At 38.7% G+C, this 21388-nt stretch overlaps 1 protein-coding gene across 7 annotated transcripts in view; it reads left to right on the top strand.

Annotated features, from left to right (window-relative positions):
* The first annotated feature begins 237 nt into the window (after positions 1–237).
* The window catches only part of ATOSA (atos homolog A), a 102631-nt gene continuing 81480 nt past the window's right edge, over positions 238–21388 (top strand). For 2 of the 7 annotated variants that reach the window (XM_090270616.1, XM_090270615.1), the window contains exons 1-2: positions 354–696; positions 1605–1719. In XM_090270616.1, the coding sequence (XP_090126742.1) occupies positions 559–696; positions 1605–1719 (253 nt within the window). In that variant the 5' untranslated portion in view covers positions 354–558. The other 5 variants (XM_090270618.1, XM_090270620.1, XM_090270617.1 and 2 more) reach the window with 5 other exon arrangements.

The following is a 21388-nucleotide window of genomic DNA, read 5'->3' as shown; positions in this document are numbered from 1 at the left end:
TTGGATGACATCTCCCCAGTTACCCTGTGCTCTAATAGCGCAGCTCAGATTCCTGGTTCCAGACGTGCCGCAGGCGACTCAGAGCTCAGACGCGAGGCGACCGCGGCCGAGCGCCTTGAGCCTCTCCGGCCTGCCGGCCTCCCGACCTCAAGCGGCCGTACGCAGCCGCCACCATCCCGCGCCCTCGCAGCCCACGGGCACCTGCAACCAAACCCAAGCCCCCCTAAACTATCAACCTGGGGCGCGCGAGGCGTTGCCATAACAACCGGGCGCCAGCCGCGGAGGCCGCCGGGGAGGAAGTGACGAGCGGTGGGTTGGCTGTTGTTGGGACACGTGACCCGGGCAGTGTTTTGACAGGGCGAACAGCAGAGAAAGAACTGGGCGAGCGAGGGGGATCGGGAGCTGGGCGCCAGAGCTAGAGACAGCGGGCGGGCGAAGAGCTGGCAGAGACGCGGGGCAGGCAGACCGGCCGGGGGCCGCGGGGCTCGGGTGCGAGTCAGTCAGGGCGAGGGGCTGAGTGCTGGGAGCGGAGCGAGGCTGCAGCTGAGGCAGGGGTGGATGGCCACAGAGGCGCCGGGGAGCCGCATCGGACTTGTCGTCTCGGACCCCCATGGTCCCCTAACGCAGCCCTGGGGGGCGCTGCGCGCCACACTCCGCTCTCGCCAGTCCTGCGCCTCTTGGAGCCTCGGGTCTGAGGTGGGAGTGTGATGTGAGTTGCCAGGCGAGCGACTGACTGAGAGAAGTGCCAAGAGGAGGAGGGATCGGCACCGGAGAGGAGAGCGAGTTAGGCAGCAGAGGTCGGCCGAGGGAGCCATGAGAACTACTCTCCTGTGGGGAGAGGGGCTGGCGTGCCGCTTGGTGCGGTGGGGCTGAAGGAAGTCCGGGGCCGCGCGGGACGGCTGCGCAGAGCAAAGCGAGCGCCCAGCCGTGAACCCCTGCCCGGGGCAACCTCAGGCCTGGCCACAGACAGCTGAGGGTGGTAGGGAGCGACCGGAGACAGCCCAGTGGAGTTCGTTTGAGGCGGGGGGCTGGGCTCGAGGAGGTGACTTGCTTTGCTTTCTGACCCTTTTATTGTGTAAACTTGGCCGCGGTGGCGGCAGAAAGGCTAGCCGGAGGGTAATAACACAGGTGAGGCCCCTTGGGGCTGGAGGAGCACTTGGGGAGGCGCCAGGGGGTCTTGAAGAGTTTCCTGCGCCCAGGCACCAGGTCGGAGAATTTCTCTACCAGCCACTGCGGAGGTGCCACTGTGCCCAGCAGCATTTTTTTTTTACAAAGGGGTTAGTTAGCTTGTGTTGCTTGAGTCTTTCTTTTTTTTCCTCTTTGCCTGTACCTCCAGGTTATAAATAGATCTTCCTTTTGGTTCGGAGACACAGTGTCAAAGAAGGACACTTTGGCCTGGAGAGCACCAGGGGGGGAAGAGGGGTGCTCGGTTCGGAGGAGATGGGGGGAGGCGGTGCAGAAAGTTTTTCTTTTTTCAAACCTGTCGATGGTGCTGTCACCGCAGTTACTAGTGCCAGGAAGAGGCCTAACTGTTAACAGTAGTTTTCTTGCAAGGTCTGAGTGTTAGAGCAGGACCTGATGAATTTTATTTTGGTCTCTTCTAGCATTTTGCAAACAGCAGTAACCACAGATTCAGCGGCGAGCCTGTCGAAAGAACCCACACGTGTATTTCACAGTACCCTGGTTGGAAATTGGATGTGAAAATGAAGCCAGACCGAGGTAAATGATTTATTTAAGTAGGTTTTTTTTTTTCCCCCGTGCCCCATTTTAGAAGCGCTAACCTAATTCTGTGGGAGGACCGACTCTTTGTGTATTACATACGATTACTCGATTACTCGTTTCTGTTACAGATTCCAGCTGGTAACGTAGAGAAGGGTACAATGGAAGAGAGAGTTGGGATCTAGGTGGGAGGATGCAGTCTGCAAAACTGAAGTCGTTTCCAGAGATTCTGTTGTAGCTCAAAATGGAATGGTCAAGAACAGCATTTGTAATTGTTGCCACAATAATTGGTATCATGTTAGAGTTACATTACTCATTTTAGGTAAAGCCCATCTAACTTCCATTTTAAAGAGGTTTACAAGCTTTTTTCAACTTAAGAATTCGAACTTGGTAAGATGAGAAATTTTAGTTTAAGATTGTTTTGAGTTTACAAATACTATTTTATTACATGTATTGCTTTCATTAGCTGACTTTTGTGCTTTAGGCAAACTCAAAAACTTAGCATCGTACTCCAGGGCCTTATTCAATATAGCAATATATGAAGAGTTAGGGCTATTGAAATCCCTGATAAGTAAATATGTCATTACCTTTCCAAACTTGTATTTTCAGGATTTAGGAAAATAACTGTTTTTTAAGGACTTCAGAGGAATTGAAAACTCATTTATCAGTTTTCTTTTGATTAATGGCATGGACCAACATGAGATTTTAATTTAGTAGTAGTTAGGAGTGAAGGTTTTCCAGTCAGATGGGGATTTGATTCCAAGGTTGTAAGAAGAGAATTATTGTATTTGTTAGGGAGTTGGACCAGATGACAAAGTTCCTTCCAAATCTGAGACTTTAGAAGTGGAAATGTTAATTTATCCTCACATCAATTAGATGCTCATTTTTAAAAAGGTATCTATTAACCTGGTTTTCTCCACATTTTCTCCAAAGTGGATTATAAAAACATTTTTTCTATTCTAGTTAAAATATGTCTTTGGAACTAGTGCCTTTTGAAATGTACTGGAAAGCCCCAGCCTGTGTGGCTCAGTTGCTTGGAGCGTCCTCCCATCCTCCCTTAAACCGAAAGATCTCAGGTTTGATTCCCCATCAGAGCACATACCTAGGTTGCCTGTTAGATCCCCGGTCCCATCGGGTGGGAGGCAACCAATCTATGTTTCTCTCTCACATCAATGTTTTTTCTCTCTCCCTAAAAAAGCAATGAAAAAAAGTCCTTGGCTGAGGAATGAGTGAATGAATGAGTGAATGAATAAATAAAATGCACTAGAAAGAAGTGGAGAAAGCCAGACTTAATTTAGCAGCTTCAGTTAGTTTTAAGTGTCTGTTTCTTAAAATCAGCTATTTATACATGAAGTATTAGTAAGCATATTGCTACAAAGCAGGTTGTTTGTGTAGAATCCCAAGTTTATTTAGACTTTCAGATTACATCAGTGACTTTGGAAAAAATGGCACCAAGGTCAGTAATTGCATTTCAGAATAAACAAACAAATAAAATCAAAGTTGCTATTTGTTTTGGTTTTTTTGTTGTTGTTGTTGTTAAAGGTTTCTTTCAGGTTGTAAGCAGTTTAAAAATATTTGCATACAATCTCTGTTTTAGCCAAAACTAGTACTAAACACGATAAAATGTTACTTATATACTGATACAGATAGGGAAAATAAATAAATTTGTTCATCAAGACTCCTAAAGAAGTAACATTTTTCCCTCTAAAAATGTATCTTTCTTAAGTATTATGATATAAAAAATGATGGGATTGCAATTTTAGTGTTGTAATTATATTTCATAATAATAATAGGAGTCTTTAGGTCCATAGCTTTCTTTTGACCAGGACCCAGAATAAGTAACATCTTTTACTTTGCAAAATAGTATAGAAATAATGAACTAAACTTTTTGCAAGACAACCTTATGTTGCTATATGACTGTAGTCTTATATTTACTGTTCTGTTTCTGTTTTTAAAAGTTACTGTCACAACCCATTGAATTGATTTCTTGACCTACTGGTAGGAAGGCATAGTTATGGGCAAAACTTAGCTAGATGACAATAATACTTCATTTTTTCTACATTAGTGTCTAAGAAACTTCTATATGAGTGAATTTTCTGGCTAATTGGAACTTTACTCTTTAAATGCCAAAACTATTTTCAGTTGTAATCATGATATATAGACAGACCTCTAAAATAGTAATTCTTCCTTGCCCTTAAAAAAAAAAAAAAAAAGATATATAGAATCAATGTAGCTTAATCTTTACTTAATGATAAAGGGGCATTGTTATGAATGTCAACTTTGTAGTCTGTCATAATCTAGACATGCCCTAAAGACATATAAATTTATAAGATTTTCTTTTTTTTTTTGCCTCTAGTTTAAATCACTTTAGCAGATTTTTTGTTTTTTAGATTTGATTTTTAAATTCCCATGCTGTCAGCAGTCTTTGTTGCTAATATGCTTATTCTTGCTTCCTTTTAATTTCACCACTTTAAGTCTGTGGACTAGAGAACTAGATAACCATGCTTAATACTGAGTTCTCTGTAAAATGAGAGTATAAATAGGAGAACCCTTCAGATATTCATTCAGAATCTGAGTAAAGTGCATGAATTCTAGTGTGGAAACTTGGAGACATTAGCTTAGTGAGATATAGCTGTGCTTCAGGGAGTTTCTAAATAAAATAGGAGCCTCATATCCTACATGATTGTGTGTGATAGTTGGCTAGCTGAAAAAGTCAGTTTAAGTGAGAAATTATAAACAAATAACACTCAATTATTTCACCTATCTTTTGATGTAGCATCAGGCACTTTTGGGGAGTGAAATGGGGCCTGTTTTTCAGAGTTAGATATGATCCTTTTTTGTATAAACAACACCAATAATATACATCTAGTTTTGATTTCTTTCAAGTGTGATAAGACTTTACAGAGCAATCTGACAGTAGAATCTTTTACATTAAAAAATGTAACAAGGAGCTAGTGTAAATGACCCATGAACATGGACAACAGGTTGGGGATTAACTATGGCAGAGGGGGGAAGTGGGTGGGGCAGGGGAGAGCAATGGGGGAAAATGGGACAACTAATAGAAAAACAGATAAAATAATAACACTTAAAAAAAATTTAAAATTATCTTAAATGTTTCACATGATTTTATAGGTGTCTCATATACATATATTCTACAGAAATTTTTTGGGGGGAGAGTGGAATATATGTTCATCAAAATATGCTTTTTTCAAAGCATTGAACATAGTTTTCACTGAAATAACTTTTTTTGCACTAATTTCATTGGCCTATATAATATTTAAATAAATTAGTTAAGTTCAAGGGGCATAAACAGGTTTGGGAACAAACACCACGTACTAGTTAAACGTACAACTCTACTAGTAGAAGTAAAGCATACAAGCAACCAGAAAGTACAGTAAGTCCTCAATTAATGTCGTGCATAGGTTCTTGGAAACTACAACTTTCAGCAAAACAATATATAACAAAACTAATGTTCCCATAAGCTAATCGATATAAACAAGAGTTAAGTTCCTATAGTATATTTCTGGTCACAAAAGCATCATCAAACTTTTAAATAAAGACCCCAAACACGTCTAACATTAAACATTGAAATAAATGTGAGCTGTACATACATTTAAGAAGACTGATAAAAACAAGGGAGATAATTGTTTTCCAACCCACTTACTCTCGTTCAGGGTTGCGGATGGCTCAGGGCACAGGACAGGAACCGCCCTGGACAGGATGCCCTTCCACTGCAGGATGCCTCACACTGCACCCACACTCACTCAGAGCAGGACAAGTCAGACACGCCATTCATCTCACATGTACATCTTTGGGGTGTGGGAGGAAACTGAAGGAAACCCACGCCATGGTGTAGGGGGGAATGTGCTAATTCCATACAGTGGCCTTGTCTGAATATCAGTTTTTTTCCTTGTCAACATTATAACGAAACCAACTCTATTCAAGGACCTGCTGTACCCTATGAATTACTTGTGTCCTTTAGTTTGCTTTTATGGAGGGCATGAGAAGCATTGGTCAGTCTTGCTAGCTGGTTAAGTGAAAGTTAGGAGAGCTTCTGTACTTTCAGATACTCTATAGCACAGCAATATTCAACCTTTTTCATTTCATGGCACACATAAACTAATTACTAAAATTCTGCAGCACACTAAAAAATGTTTTGTTTTTGCCAAGCTAACAAAAAATAGGTATAGTTTTGATTTATTCACACCAGGTGGCTGTTGCTGTGTTGGCTGTTGTCATTTTTTAATTTGACAATCTAAGGGAAAAGAGGTCAGTGCCCTTGACTAGTCAGGTATTGCATGTTTAAAAAATTCTAGTGGGCCCTGTCCAGGTAGCTCAGTTGGTTAGAGCATTGTCCCAACACACCAAGGTTACAGGTTTAATCCCTGGTCAGGGCACATACAAGGATCAATCAATGAATGTATAAATAAGTGGAACAACAAATTGATGTTTCTCTCCCTTTCTCTTTCCTCTCTCTCTTCCTCCCTCCCTCCCTGCCTCTCTCCTTTTCTCTCTCTCTAAAATATTAATTTAAAAAATTCTTGCGGCACACAAGATGAAAAGCACTGGTATAGTGCAATGGCTACCTTTCACAATTGTCAATGGTATTTGACAATTGAGGTAAATCTTTTTACTTTTTTAATTTTTAAGCAGTTATATAACATTACTTGGGCAATGTTGTTAAAGATGATTCTTTCATGTTATCATTAACACAGGCTTTGGAATCAGACTTGTATTTGTATCCTTGTTACATTACTGGCTAGCTATTTAATCTTCACCAAATTACTTAATCCCTGGGAGTCTCAGGTTCTTCGTGAAATGGGGGTAATTCAAACTTCTTGTAGTTGCTAGGATGAAATATGACGGTGTTTGGCACATATATTTAAATTAAATGATAACCATGGTCATGTTAAACAAAGCATTATAGATGTTTCTGTGTTGGTCAGTTACAAAAGATGTTCAACAGAGGTAAGAAAATAATCAAATGTGCACCAGCCTAACACTATTTTGTTTTATATTCATAGCGTTCAACCTGCTAAGACTCAAGTAGACTATCGGCTATTAATATATATTTATCTGAGAAAAATATAAAAACTACAAATGGATGCTTGCCATATATGTGTAATTTCTTTCTTTATATTGCTATTTATTATTACAATTGTAGTTTAATTTCTCTACGTCAGAGATGAAATGGGTAGACTATGCTTCCAAAGAATAGATTTTTAAAAAACGATTCTATTTATTTACTTTTAGAGAGAGGCGAAGGGAAGGAGAAAGAGAGGTAGAGAAACATGCGAGAGATACATCAACAGGTTGCCTTTCACACGCCCCCAACCTGGGGCCTGGCCCACAACCCAGGCATGTGCCCTGACTGGGAATCGAACCAGCAACCCTTTGATTCGCAGGCCAGCACTCAATCCACAGAGCCACACCAGCCAAGACAGGAATAGATTGTTAAAGGCTATTAATTACTGAGTTACACTGGGAAGTTGGGAAAGTTAAATAACACTACTCCACCGTATTCTCAACGATGTCAAGTTTGGACCTGGTCCTAGACATGTATTGAATATATCCAGTGTTTCAAGTCTAAAAGTGTGATCTTCATGTAGAAGTTATTAAAACATTATGTTATAAATGTATGGTATTTCTAATTACTTATTTTTGAGAGTCGTATTTTTTTCTCTATAAAAACATTTCAAAGTAATGGTATATAACCTTACATTTTGATTTCAAAAGTTCCCAAAATTTCAAAATCTTAAGTTTATAGTATTGTACAACAATCTGAGTAGAACAAAAATCTTTTTAATTTAAAAGATTAATGTTGCTAGGCTTTATGTTTTGGTTAGAAACAGTTTTTTCATCAGACATTTCTAAGAGTGTTATCTGAGCTTATTAACTGTCATGAAAGATGAAAGCCTATAATATCCAGTAATTCATCAGTAAATAATTTAAACATACTGTTTCAATTCATATTTGAACACATTGTAGGTCATCTATTATTCTTAAGTTAAAGCTAATTATGCAAAACCTATTCCACAAGCAAAATACCAAACAATTTTTTTTGAGGTTAAAAACTGAAAGGAGTACTGTCTTAATGTTTATCCAGCTATAGATTGAATATTTGTTTTCCCCCAAACTTTGTATGTTGAAATCCTAACTCCAAGGTGATGGCAGGAGGCAGTGGAGGCTTTGGGAGATGATAAGGTCATGAGGGTGGAGTCCTCGTGAATGGCATTAGTGCCCTTATGAAAGAGGCCCAAGAGATCTCCCGCACCCCTTCTCTGTCTGAGGTTATAGTGTAAAGGCTGCTGTTTGTGAGGAAGCCAACTCACACCAAATCTGCTGTCTCCTTGATCTTAGATTTCCCAGCCTCCACAACTGTGAGAAATAAATATCTGTTGTTTATAAGCCATCTAGTTTATTTTTTGATTTACTCAAGAAATACTTACTGAGTTAATTTGGGTAACATATGGTTAATAATATTATAGGTTTCACGTGTACAGTTTTAGAATACATCATCTGTATATTGTATTGTGAGTTCACCACAAGTCAAGTCTCCTTTCATCATCATTTAACCCCCCGTACCCTCTTCTACCTCTCCCCACTCCCCCTTTCCCTGTGGTAATTATTATGCTGTTGTCTGTACATATGAGGTTTTGGGTTTTTTTGCTTAATTCCTTCACCTTTTTCACCCAGACCTGTAACCCTCCTCCCCTCTGACAGCTGTCCTTCTGTTCTATGTATCTACGAGTCTGTTTCTATTTTGTTTGTTAGTTTATTTTGTTCATTAGATTCCACATATTAGTGAAATCATATGGTATTTGTCTTTCTCTGACTGGCTCATTTTACTTAGCATAATGCTCTTCAGGTCTATCCATGCTGTCACAAAGGGTAAGATTTCCTTCTTTTTTATGGCCAAGCAGTATTCCATTGTGTAAAAGTATCACAGATTTTTTAATATACTCATCTACTGATGGACACTTGGGCTGCTTCCAAACCTTGGCTATTGTAAATAATGCTGCAATGAGCATAGGAGTGATTGTAATCTTTCAAATTAGTGCTTTGGATTGCTTTGGTTATAGTCTCAGAAGTGAAATTGCTGAGTCATAAGGCAGTTCCATTTTTAATTTTTTCAGGCAACTCCATAGTGTTTTCCACAGTGACTGCCCCAATCTGCATTCCCCTCAATAGTGCATGAGGGTTTCCTTTTCCCCAGCACTTGCTTGTTTATTTATTGATGATAGCCATTCTGACAGGTGTCATACGTCATTGTGGTTTTAATTTGCATTTCTTTGATGATTATTGATGTTGAGCACCTTTTCATATGTCTCTTGGCCATCTGTGTGCCCCCTTTGGAGAAGTGTCTTTCAGCCACCTAGTTTATGGTACTTTGTTATAGCAGCCCAAATGAACTAAGATTCCTCATTTCTGGTTATATTACTAATTTAGTCTTAGTATTGTGGTGGCTTATAAACTTACCTGTAGTTTAATACAACCCTGTTATCCTCAAACAGTTCTTTCCTGGGCAACTGAAATAGGAGGAAAGAAGTGGTAAGGACTAGAAAAAAAAACTGCAAAGAAATGAGCTGCATTGTTTACTTGCTAAGAATAGTTCATTGTCTGCCAATGTAAATCCAACAATAGAAATGAGAGCTGTTCCAAGAACGTTGACTAGATTAAATAGAGCAGCCTTTTGCTACCTTCCCAGGTGGATATGGTGGTAGTAGTATTAATAACAGCTAACACTTGTCCATACTATGTGCCAGGCACTGTTCCAATTAGTTTGCATTTATAACTCATTTAATCCTCACAGTCGCGCAAGGAAGTAGATGCTGTTGTCATCTCAATAAATGAAACTGAGTCACAGAGAGAAGTTTGGTAACTTGCCCAATGTTACACTTTTAATAAGAGGGCTAGCCTGGATTTGATGCAAGTTTGAATGCTCTTAACCCTCTGATTGGTAGCAGTAAATTCTGTTAAAATATTATAAACTATCGGGACCCAATTGGTTTAAAAATAGGCTCAAGGATAACTCAAAACAGATTGGTAAATATTATGATCTTGTAAAGGTCACAGTTTCTTCATCCTTACAGTGAGGGATAGTAACAGTATTTTGCCTTTGGCTTATTTTGAGGATTAAATAAGTTAATGTATGTAATCCACTTATAATAATGGCAGGCACGGGGTAAACATTCAAAAGTGAACTGCTTTTGTTTATTGGACATATTCTAAATTAAGAAGTCAGTCATTTAAGGAAAGCAGAGGAGGACAAAAGGCTAATTCAGCTGTACATGTTTTGTATACTCACTGTAATCTCAAGTCAAAAACTGGTTACTGTTGGTATATCAGCCATTTACATTGATGGGTCTTGCCATATCAGTAGCTGGCAAATAATGGCTGGCTTGAACAACTTCTGAAATTCAGATATTAAAGGGATTGACATAGAGGTTTCTTGTGTATATTTTTGCCCATCATTCAGTAAGAAGGAAATGATTCATTGGACTGCAGAATTGAGAACCGAGTGTATATATAGGAAGAGTGACTTAAAAGTTGATTTCCCTTGGCCCTGACTGGGTAGCTCAGTTGGTTAGAGTGTCATCCCAACTTGCCAAAGTTGTGGGTTTGATCCTCAGTCAGGGCACATATAAAAATCAACCAATGAATGCATAAATAAGTGGAATAGCAAATCAGTGTTTCTCTATCTCTCTCTCTCTTCCCCCATTTCTTTCTCTCTCAAATCAATTTTAAAAAAATTTTTAAGTTGATTTTTCTTCCAAAAAGTGAAGAAATTCATGAGGCCTGAGCATTACGCATTATGAACAGTAAAGAAAAAATTTGTTGTTAAATGAAGAACATTTATATTTATTCTTTTGCCCTTCTCAACTTTCTACCTAATTATGCTAATATTCAGCCCCAACCCTATTTGAAGCTAAGGATTTTAAAAACTGAGGGAATATTAAACTTAGAATAACCTAATACTGACTTTTTGGTAATAAAACAATTGAAATTGTAGTACCTGGAAACAATATGGTAAATGAAAGTCAATCTGTCAGTAGTTAATTCTATCTTTGCTTAAATGGGTAAAAAAATCAAAATAGTTTCTTGATTATGTCAGACTTTCTTACTAAACTGAAACAGGATGGACTGGGTAAAAATGACAGTAGCTTAAAAATATGAGACAATAGTTCATGTGTAATACCAAAGACACCCAGCAATAATCTGAGTTGAGTTTTCTCATATTTTCCTATCCATAAAAAAGTTACTCATCCAGTAAAATTACAAGGCCTTTGGCCTCTCTTACCCTTGTTCACCATGCCTAGCCCCCAACTGGCCACCTTTTAGTTTTTTATTACTACTCAGGGTCATATGTGCAATATTCCTTCTGCCTAAAAGTCTTTCTCTCCAGTCATCGTGTTGGTAACCCTTGTCATTCTGCTGACCTTGGCTTAATGAGTATTTGTTGAAAGAATGAATGACTAGTGTGTCTCAATGTTCGTGGATCAAATGGGAGTAGAAGCAGATGCTTAGCAATCATTGATTGTTTTACTGACACCAACTGAAATTCTGCCACTTAAGGGATTTGTTTAAATTATTGACTATTAGGCTATTATCACAACTTAATATCCAAGTTTTATATTAATTTATTAAAAAATGTTTTACTTGTTGATTTTTAGAGAGAGAGAGAGAAGGAAACATCGATTTGTTGTTCCACTTATTCATGCATTCATTGGTCGATTCTTGTATGAGTCTTGACCGTGGATTGAACCCACAACCTTAGCATATTGGGATGATGCTTTAACAACTGAGCTACCAGGCTAGGGCTATACCCAATATTTAGAAAATAGATTTAAAATACACTTGCCTAGGACTTCCGGCCAAGATGGAGGCTTAGACGGACACGCAAGGTCTCCCTCTACAACTAGAGAGGAATACAACTACTTCAAAACAAAGGATAACTAGAAATTCCAGAAAATAAAACTACACGGAAGTCCAACATATGAAGTTATAAACCAGCGGTGCCATTTGGGCAGGTAAGAGTTAAAGAGGGCAGTGCTGTTTGCAGTCGCACCCGGAGCGGCGGCCAGGAATCCCGGCTGCGCAAGCCCCTGGCGGTGTGCGACCCCGGCGAGGAGTCCCGGCTAGCAAGCCCCTGGCGGTGCGCGACTCCGGCGCTGGGGAGAGCGGCCGCCGCATCGCCTTGAACAGTGAGGCCCAGGGGGGCGGGAGGACGGATCCCGGTCTCCTAGCTGAATAACTGTGTGAATCCATCTTGGACCCCCGCCCCCAAAGAAAGCACCACAGGGCTGCGAAATAGGTCGCTGATTTGTGACGCCAAACGGCGCCCGCCGGTCGCTGGGTCATTACGAGTACACAGGCACTGCCCCCTACAGCCGGCCCAAGAAAACAAAACGCATCTGTCAAAATGAGGCAGACAACTATAGAAATACCGGTGACACAACTCACCAGACAGCAGATAGAGAACCTGACAGATGAACAGATAAGAAACCTGTCAGAGGCTCAGTTCTGGGCCATTGTTATCAGGTGGCTTACAGAATTCACAAAAGAGCAGGAAAAAGATAAGAAAGAAGCGAAAAAATTTCATAACGAAAGGAACAAAACCGCATACGAAATAGAAGGTGAGAAAAAATCCAGAGTTCATTTCAACAAACTGGAATATGGAGAAGGAACAAGCAGTCAACCAATGCAGCGAGAGGAAATGGGAAGCAACAATGAGAGGATCAGAAACCTCTGGGACAGCTATAAAAGGCCCAACATAAGAATCATTGGTTTGCCAGAGAATGAGGAAGATGAACTAGAACTTGAAAAATTGAGTGAAAATATAATAAAGGAGAACTTCCCAGACTTGGGGAAGGGAATAGACTCGCAGGTCCAGGAAGCAAGGAGAGTTCCCAAGAGACTGGACCCAGGGAGAACCACTCCAAGACACATTATAATCAAAATGTCAAAAATTAAAGATAAAGAGAGAATCTTAAAAGCAGCAAGAGAGAAGAAAAGAATTATGTACAAAGGGGTCCCAATTAGACTATCAGCTGACTTCTTAAGGGAGACCCTACAGGCAAGAAGGGACTGGCAAGAAATATTCAAAGTAATGAAAACCCAAAACCTACAACCACGAATACTCTATCCAGCGAAATTGTCATTCAGAATAGAAGGACAGAGAAAGTGTTTCCAGGACAAAATAAAACTGAAAGAGTTCATTAGATCCAAACCACTGTTATATGAGATGTTAAAGGGACTGGTTTAAAAAAACAGAAGCTAGGGAGATGAAACAAAGGCAAACTAAATAGGCAACGAGAGTGGAAAAGGAACTGTGGGTACGGGATGCATATTGGGGGGAGGTCAGCAGGGAGGGGGAATGGGGAAAGGGAGGGAGATGATATAGGAATTGGGGATCAAGGTAGGAGGGAATGGAATAGACGGAGAGAGGTTGGGAGGAACTGTATGCACAACTAATGGACATAATCTAAAAGGGGGGGACAACTGGAGGGAGGGGGGCCACCGGGTGGAGGGGAGCAGAGGGAAGGGAAATTGGCACAAATGTAATATTTTAATCAATAAAACACATTAAATCTGAAAAAAAAATAAAATAAAAAAAATAAAATACACTTGCCTATAATTTAAAGGAAAGTCATATTTTTTAAACTGATTACATCTCACTGAATTGAAGTAAAATTCTGTGAAATAACTAAGAAATAGGCAAAAGCTATTTGGTATAGGTGGTCCCCAGTTTATATACATCTGATTAACAAAGGATTCGTATGCAAACATTTGCTAGAAGTTCTCTACCCTCCATCCACCATGCTGAATTTGTTTTTGCTGCTATTTGTTTGTATGTGTGTATGTGTGTGTGTGTGTGTTTCAGAGAGAGAGAGAAATTGAGATTGAATTGGTTGGAGAGCTTTAGGTTTACAAGTGCAAGAAGGTAGGATAGGTTAATAGGAAAAAGACTCAAAGAATTTAGAGTTCAGATTTAGGATCCATTATGTCACTTAAAGGTTTTCTCACCTGTGAAATGTATTGAGCTCAAAGTGTTGATTCAGAGCTTCAGGTGAGATAATGTGTCAGAGAACTGTGTAAGCTGTGAAGTGCTGTGTATATATGTTGAATAGTTTATCTATGGGCAGGAGTGTTTACATAGATGAGCAGAGGTCCAGATGCTTCCAAGGGCGGCCAGCTGCATCTTAGTTGGGGCCACTCTATCTAAAATATCCATTCACACAGTGCCTGATTTTATAAAAAGTTTTCCTTTGTTTTCACATTATACAAACTAGACATTCATTTAGATTAATAAATGTATTTTAGTTACACATTTTTGAAGACTGTTGAAATCATGGCCACACTTCGGTATAAAATTAGCTCAAAGGAGTCCTTAGTTGCATACTATAACACAGGAAGAGTTGATAACCTAAGGCTTTATGGTCAGACTTAGAAACTAACTTTAGCACTTACCAGCCGAATGACCTTCAGGAAATTACATAGCTTGTTTGAACTTCAGTTCTTTTTGTTCTAACACCATCAACCTTAAGGATTGTGGTAGAGACTGAGAACCTACGGTTTAGCTCCTAGAATATACCTGGCATAGGGTGGGGATTGGTGAGTGTTTTACTTCCAAGGATACACAATTTAATCATCTGCACTGAGAAAATGGGTCTTTCTTTCTCTTTTTCTTTTCTTTGTCTTTCTTTCTTTCTTCCTTCCTTCCTTTCTTTCTTCCTTCCTTCCTTCCTTCCTTCCTTCCTTTCTTTCTTTCTTTCTTTCTTTCTTTCTTTCTTATCTCTCCTTTTCTTTTTCTTCCTTTCTTCCTTCCTTTCTTTCTTTTTTCCTTTCTTTCTTCCTTCCTTCCTTCCTTCCTTCCTTCCTTCCTTCTTTCCTTCCTTCCTTCCTTCCTTCCTTCCTTCCTTCCTTTCTTTCTTTCTTTCTTTCTTTCTTTCTTTCTTTCTTTTCTCTCCTTTTCTTTCTCTTTCTTTCTTCCTTCCTTCCTTCCTTCCTTCCTTCCTTCCTTCCTTCCTTCCTTTCTTTCTTTCTTTCTTTCTTTCTTTCTTTCTTTCTTTCTTTCTTTCTTTCTTTCTTTCTTTTTCCTTTCTTTTCTCTCCTTTTCTTTCTCTTTCTTCCTTCCTTCCTTTCTTCCTTCCTTTCTTCCTTCCTTCCTTCCTTCCTTCCTTCCTTCCTTCCTTCCTTTCTTTCTTTTTTCCTTTTTTCCTTTCTTTCCTCTCCTTTTCTTTCTCTTTCTCCCTTCCTTCCTTTTTTCTTTCTTTTTTCCTTTCTTTCTTTTCTCTCCTTTTCTTTCTTTCTTTTTTCCTTTCTTTCTTTCTTTTCTCTCCTTTTCTTTCTTTCTTTCTTTTTCTTTTTTCCTTTCTTTCTTTCTTTTCTCTCCTTTTCTTTCCCTTCCTTCCTTCCTTCCTTCCTTCCTTCCTTCCTTCCTTCCTTTCTCTTTCTTTCTTTCTTTCTTTCTTTCTTTCTTTCTTTCTTTCTTTCTTTCTTTCTTTCTTTCTTTCTTTCTGAAAAGCATACAATTTATTTAGCCTTTATAAGAAAATGATGATCTAAAGAAATGAGTATATCCAAGTGTTTTTATACTAAGTTTGATGAAGGTTGGCAAGTTGTAGGAAAATGTAATAAGTATAAGCTAACAGAGCAAACTGGGGAAAACTTAGCAAGACTTGTTTATTCAGATTCCTTTAGGCTTCCCTCTGCCTTTGGAGATAAGAATGTTCCTTTCCTCTGGATATAGGGAAGGCACTTCTCTCTTATGACCTTCTTCAGGGGAGATGGAGGTTGTCATGGAGTCATTCTTGTACCTGCCAGGGAAAATGAGTGTTTCAGTGCTCTGTTGTAAAGGCTAGTCCAAACAGGCATAAGAGATCAACAGGCCCTTATTGTGTCACTTTGAAACATAGTCTGGATACAACCAAAGGAACTGGAAACCAGCGTTAAACTATATATCTGTAATGCACATGCCCCAGGGGAGGGGAAGTAGGTAACTGGAGCATACCAACTATTTCTGGGCATTAACACGCCATAATGAACCCTTAGAGTAGCATTAGCGCAGAGGTTGGGGTGGGGGTGGACACTAGAAGAAGGTTGATGGAAAATTAATTAGAGTGGTGAGATAGTGTCCAAAATTGCTTTTTTCTTTATTTCAGAACATTCACCTAGGATTGATTCGGTGCTTGAAACGTGGCCCTTCTGCTCTGTGTCTCAGAAATTAGATTTGTTTCATGATGTTGCAAGTAATGGCTATTATGGGTTAAGAAATTTGGGTAGGCTAGTCTGGGAATCTAGTCATAATTCACATTATTTATAAATGATAATGTTTATTCCAAGTATGACCATACTTAGGACTTAAAAACCTATCCTTTTGGGAACACTACCAATTTGTTGGGGATTAACATTTTAAATTAATATGAAGTTTCCACTTTTTAATTTTCTCACCTATCCAACTTATATATTGTTGAATGGAATTAAAATTTGGTATCAATATCTGAAGTCAGGCCTCTTGTTGTTGTTGTTTTGAAATCAGGGTATTTAAAAACTTTATCCTGCCCTGGCCAGTATGGCTCGGTTGGAGCACTGTTCCATACACCAAAAGGTTGGGGGTCAGGGCACATACCTAGATTGCAGGTTTGGTCCCTGGTCAGGGATCATATGGGAGGCAATCTATTGATGTTTCTTACATCAATTTCTCCCTCCCTCCCTCCCTCTCTCTCTCTCTCTCTCTCTCTCTCTCTCAGATCAATAAACATTTCAAAAACTTTTAAATTTATTTTTAGAGAGAGGGGTGGGGAGGGAGAAAGAGAGGGAGAGAAACATTGATGTAATAGAGAAATATTGATTGGTTGCCTCTTGAATGTGCCCTGAACAGGGACCAAACCCACAAACCAGGCATATGCCCTGACTGGGAATCGAACCGGTGACCCTCTGCTATTCAGGATGATGCACAATTAATTGAACTACACTAGTCAGGGCAATAAACACATTTTAAAAAAAATTCTAAATACTTTATTCTGACATCTAGAAATTATTTTTACATTTTTAAACCATATCACCAATTTTCTTTTGTGAAGAGATATCATGGTTCGGCACATTATAATGGATCATTTCTACTTACATTTATAATAGTAAGAGAATGGGTAACTTTAGCACTTAATATTGGCAAATTGCTTTTTTTTTGAGGTTTGGTTTTAAAAATAACTTCAGGTTAAAGCTCTATGTCAGAATACTGATATACAAGAAATTATGATTTATTCATTTTACAAAACATTAACCATAAGGATGTCTTTAAACTTCCCTACTTTGCTCTATAATTTTATTTACATCTAATTTTAAAAAATTTCAAACCCTTAGAAAAGTTGGAATCATACAAGTCACACCTAAAGACCTTTTCATAGATTGATTATAAACATTTTACCTCTCTTTTTTCTCTCTTACTCCATAGGTAGGAAGATGGGTAAATTAGATAAACAGACACAGAGGTTTCTTTTAAAAAATAATAATAATTTGAGAGTATATTATTGACATCATGACTCTTTAATCCGGTGTATGTGGAGCTTTCTGGCATCAGCACATAAAAGCTTATTTTGTACGTTTCTTTTCAACTCTGCATCAAGTTGGTTGCCTGAAAACAGCAATGGTGGCAATATTTGTACCATGGAAATTGACATTACAACAAACCAGAGCTTTTTTCCCCCTCTATGGAGCTAGTTGTTAACCATTTATCATCACTACCGCATGTATCTCCTAAAAGTAACTTTCTCCTACATACCTGCAATTCACTTATCACACGCAGGAAATCTAACGCTGATGTTTGCACTTCCTTAGTCATCCCAATATCATCTTTAGTGACTTTAAGGAAGTTGCTTCCAGTTACAGAAAGGGAGTTAGACTCATGTTGGACAGCATTTAGAAAGGTTTTAGAGTACACTGTAAAGACACATAAAGGTAGAAGTGAGGAACATTATTGGCTTTCGGAAAAAGACTAGGTCATGTAAATTGAATGGTTAATTACAATTTTAGCAGTTTTTCCTAATTTAACTTTTAAAAAACATTACTTGGACAAAGTAGATTTAAGAGAAAAAGTGTTGAAATTTCAATTTTTTTTCAATTGAAAAAGAATTATATTCGAATTGGGAGGAATTATATTTTTAATCCTAAAGCTTCAGGCTACCTCACTGACCTCATTTCTTAGTGTTCTAAGGTTCCCTGCACTTTGGGCACATTGACCTCACTGTTCTTCAGTCATCACAAGCACATTGACACTGTGGGGCCCTTGCATTTGCTGTCTCCTTTTGGAATACAAGTCTCATGACCATGTCCTTGCCCTCATTTGACTTTCTGCTGGGTTGTCACACACTTCTCAAAAAAGCCTTCCCTGGTCATCCTATCCAAGAGTCCAGTTCTTCTCTCTTTACTCTGCATTACTCTTCTTCATAGTCCTTATCATTGCTTAACCTGATGGTCTATATCTATTTATTTCCTTTTTTTTTGTTTTTCTCCCCAATAAGCATGTAAGCTTCATGAGGACAGGGATTTTGTGACATTTGTTCACTGCTGTTTCCCCATGTGTGGACTGGTGCCTGGCATTTAGTAGCTGCTCAATAAATATTTATTGTTAAATGAATGCTTACATGCATTTTAGTATCTTTGTGGTGTAGCATAAAGTTATTACTGGAAAATACCATGCATTCTTTTTCTGTCATTTATTGGTTTTGTAACCCTATAGAATTAATTTTCTAGTGTCAGTTTTTGTTTCTAAATTGGGATATTTATGCCCACTTCTCAAGGTTTGGGGGGCATCAAAATGAGATAACTACACAAACAAACAAATGCACGACATTTGCTAACTGAAGAAATGGTGAAAGTAATGTCTGCCATCAGAGTTCATAGGGAGTGATTCATTTTAGCTGGAATGGTTAATTTCAGGGCAGAGGCAGCAGCTGAGCTGAGCCTTAAAAGACAGGTATGATTTGGATAGATGGAACCATTTACAGAGATTGAGTTGGAGAGGACTGGAAGATAGGAAATTCTGAACAATTAACATGTTCAGGGGATAGCATGTACATTAATGTGCATTGGAGGGCTTACTTTTGTTTTCCCTTTGCCACTATTCTTTGTAATATATGAGGGATTAGTGTTCCCTTTTATGAAAATTTTAGGAATATTAATGTAATATATGATACTGACAATACCATAGCTATTGTTTTATGATACTCTTTTGTCAGAGTCATAAATTGCATTATTTCTTATAAAGTATCTATGTGTTATAACAAATACAGGAGAGCAAAACGAGATGATTTTGGAGATTCTTTCTCTCATTCCACATAATTGCTGGCAAAAACTTAATAAACTCTGTGGGATTAGAGGGCCTTGAACCTTCCAAGTTATGTGCACTATGAAAGCAAGGAGATCCCCACACTACTGATAAGCTTTCCTAACTATAATTAGGAAAAAATGGACTCATATCCTCTCTCTTAGCCAACCGGATAAACACTTCACACCAAAGCTTTAAGAAAAACATTTTTGTCCATAGGAGGGGTTCGGTGTATTGTGGTAGACAGAGCACAAAGCAGCAACTCTTACAGTTCGTCATTTATAACTCCTTTCTTAAAAATTGTTTTTCTGAAAATGTGTGTTCTTCTTATGTTGGCATACTTGCTATTCAGAAGCTAGGATAAGGAACTTACTTGTGCCTTTGAAGAAGTATATTCAAATCCTAGTAATTATTGTGCTGATTGAATGCTGGTCCTGGAGGCATATTTCTGTAGTCCAGCATATAATAACTCAGGCCTGTGCTTTTTCTTGTAGCTTATCTTACAGAGTTCAGGTAAGTGCCAGGGTACTCTGAATGGCTAACAATGAAAAAAATTCTCAGGTTACATGGAGTTAGAGATTAATTTCTATTGCTAGAAATTAGAGTTGGAAAGGTCCTTGGAGATTGTCTCTTTCATTTTCACAGTTGAGAAAACATAAAGCTCCAAGAAAAAGAAGTAATCTGTCCAATGCCAAAACCAAAACTCAAAATTTCCTACTAGCCTGTTGATTTTTTCTACACTACACTACTTCTAGCAAGAGCACAGAGCATAATTACCTCTAGGTTCTGGCACCAGAAATGATATAATGGTTATCCAGCCTTCCTCAAGGAACTTGAAAGAAACAAAGGCTAGGTGATTATATTTTAACACTGTTCTCCATTTAATATATACAGGGTGGGGCACAAGTAGGTTTACAGTTGTTCATATGGAAAATAATATAATAATTAATAAGTAATAATACAAGAATAAACTCTGTTTCACCTGCTCACAGCTGTAAACCTACATGTGCCCCACCCCTATGTGTGCTGGAAATAAAATGATGAGTAAGAACTAACACCACCTCTGTCCTCTGGAACTTGTAGTTAAATGTAATCTTCCCTGACATTCCAGAGTCTACAGACTAATCAGGACTGGAGTTACCTTGTGCTGTTTTGGAAGATGCACAAGTGGGGAATAGGAGAAGTGACCTAAGGGGAAAAGAATATCAGATGGCCTGCACAGACTTGTAGAATTCTTACATTCCAATATTCTTTTCTATTTGTGGTGGTCTCATATATTTTTGGTTAGAGTATGTATGTGTGTGTGTGTATTGTTTTTGAGAATAAGGAATGGAAATTTATTCTCTAAGTGCAGGCTTCAAATGAGATGCTCAGTTCATGAGACCTTATTGATTTTCCCCTCTAGGCAATGCAGCTGAAACCTTTCTGGTCTGAAAGGTTAGAAACTATTGAGATATTCAAATCATAAGTACTTTCCACGGGCTTGATGGGTGAAATGATTGTATAAACTGAAATTGTGTTAAAAAATGGAGAGCTTTGATAGATAGATTTACTGTAGCATTTGTGTAAGGCAAAGAAGACTCCTGTCTCCCTCTGCACAAAAAGGTATACCAGTAGGTTACAGATTTGTGCAATCTGAATCCTTTGGAACCTACACATCTGTGTCTCTGGTAGTGTGGTGTCACCCAAGTAAAGGTTTGCAGGACTGACTGACGGCAGCCTGTGAGGTGTGTGAATTCTGGTCGTAAATCCCTAGCAACTACTACTTTATCAAACTCTATTTAGTAAAATAAAAATGTCAACCTCGAATATACCCTTCTGAAGCCCATGTTGATTGAATGTGATAAGGTCAAACCAAATGCCTATTTGAGGACATTACAGGGTTTGGTGGTAATTGAGAAACAGAATCACATGGAGCAGTGTTTTTTAAATTTTTTTTTGACTGCCCACAGTTATAAAGAAAGTTGATATTGCTGCCCCATAACAACACTTCCTCTCCCCAAACACCAGTCTTTACTCAATTACACTTATGCAGTGGTGGCCAGTCTTTTCACTATTTTATTTAAAAAGAAAATGATAGTCCCAACACCTTGAATTAATTTCACAGCACATTTAATCCTCCAGATTGTTTTAGAATTTAGAAAGACCTGGGTTCAAGTTCTGGTTTTGTCACCTCCTGTATGTAGGCTTGATCAAATTATCTAACTTCTCTGTCCTTCAGTTTCCTCATTGGTTACTATTGAGATAATAATGGTATTCATTTTATAGGGTTTTTAAAATAATGACATTGTCTGAGTAAAGTGGTTGTGCCAGGCATTTAATAAGCACATAATCATGGAT

This window comes from Furipterus horrens, unplaced genomic scaffold (genome assembly GCF_987537825.1).
Source record: "Furipterus horrens unplaced genomic scaffold, mFurHor1.1.pri manual_scaffold_3, whole genome shotgun sequence".
NCBI lineage: Eukaryota > Metazoa > Chordata > Mammalia > Chiroptera > Furipteridae > Furipterus > Furipterus horrens.
This window is presented reverse-complemented; position numbering and strand designations above follow the sequence as displayed.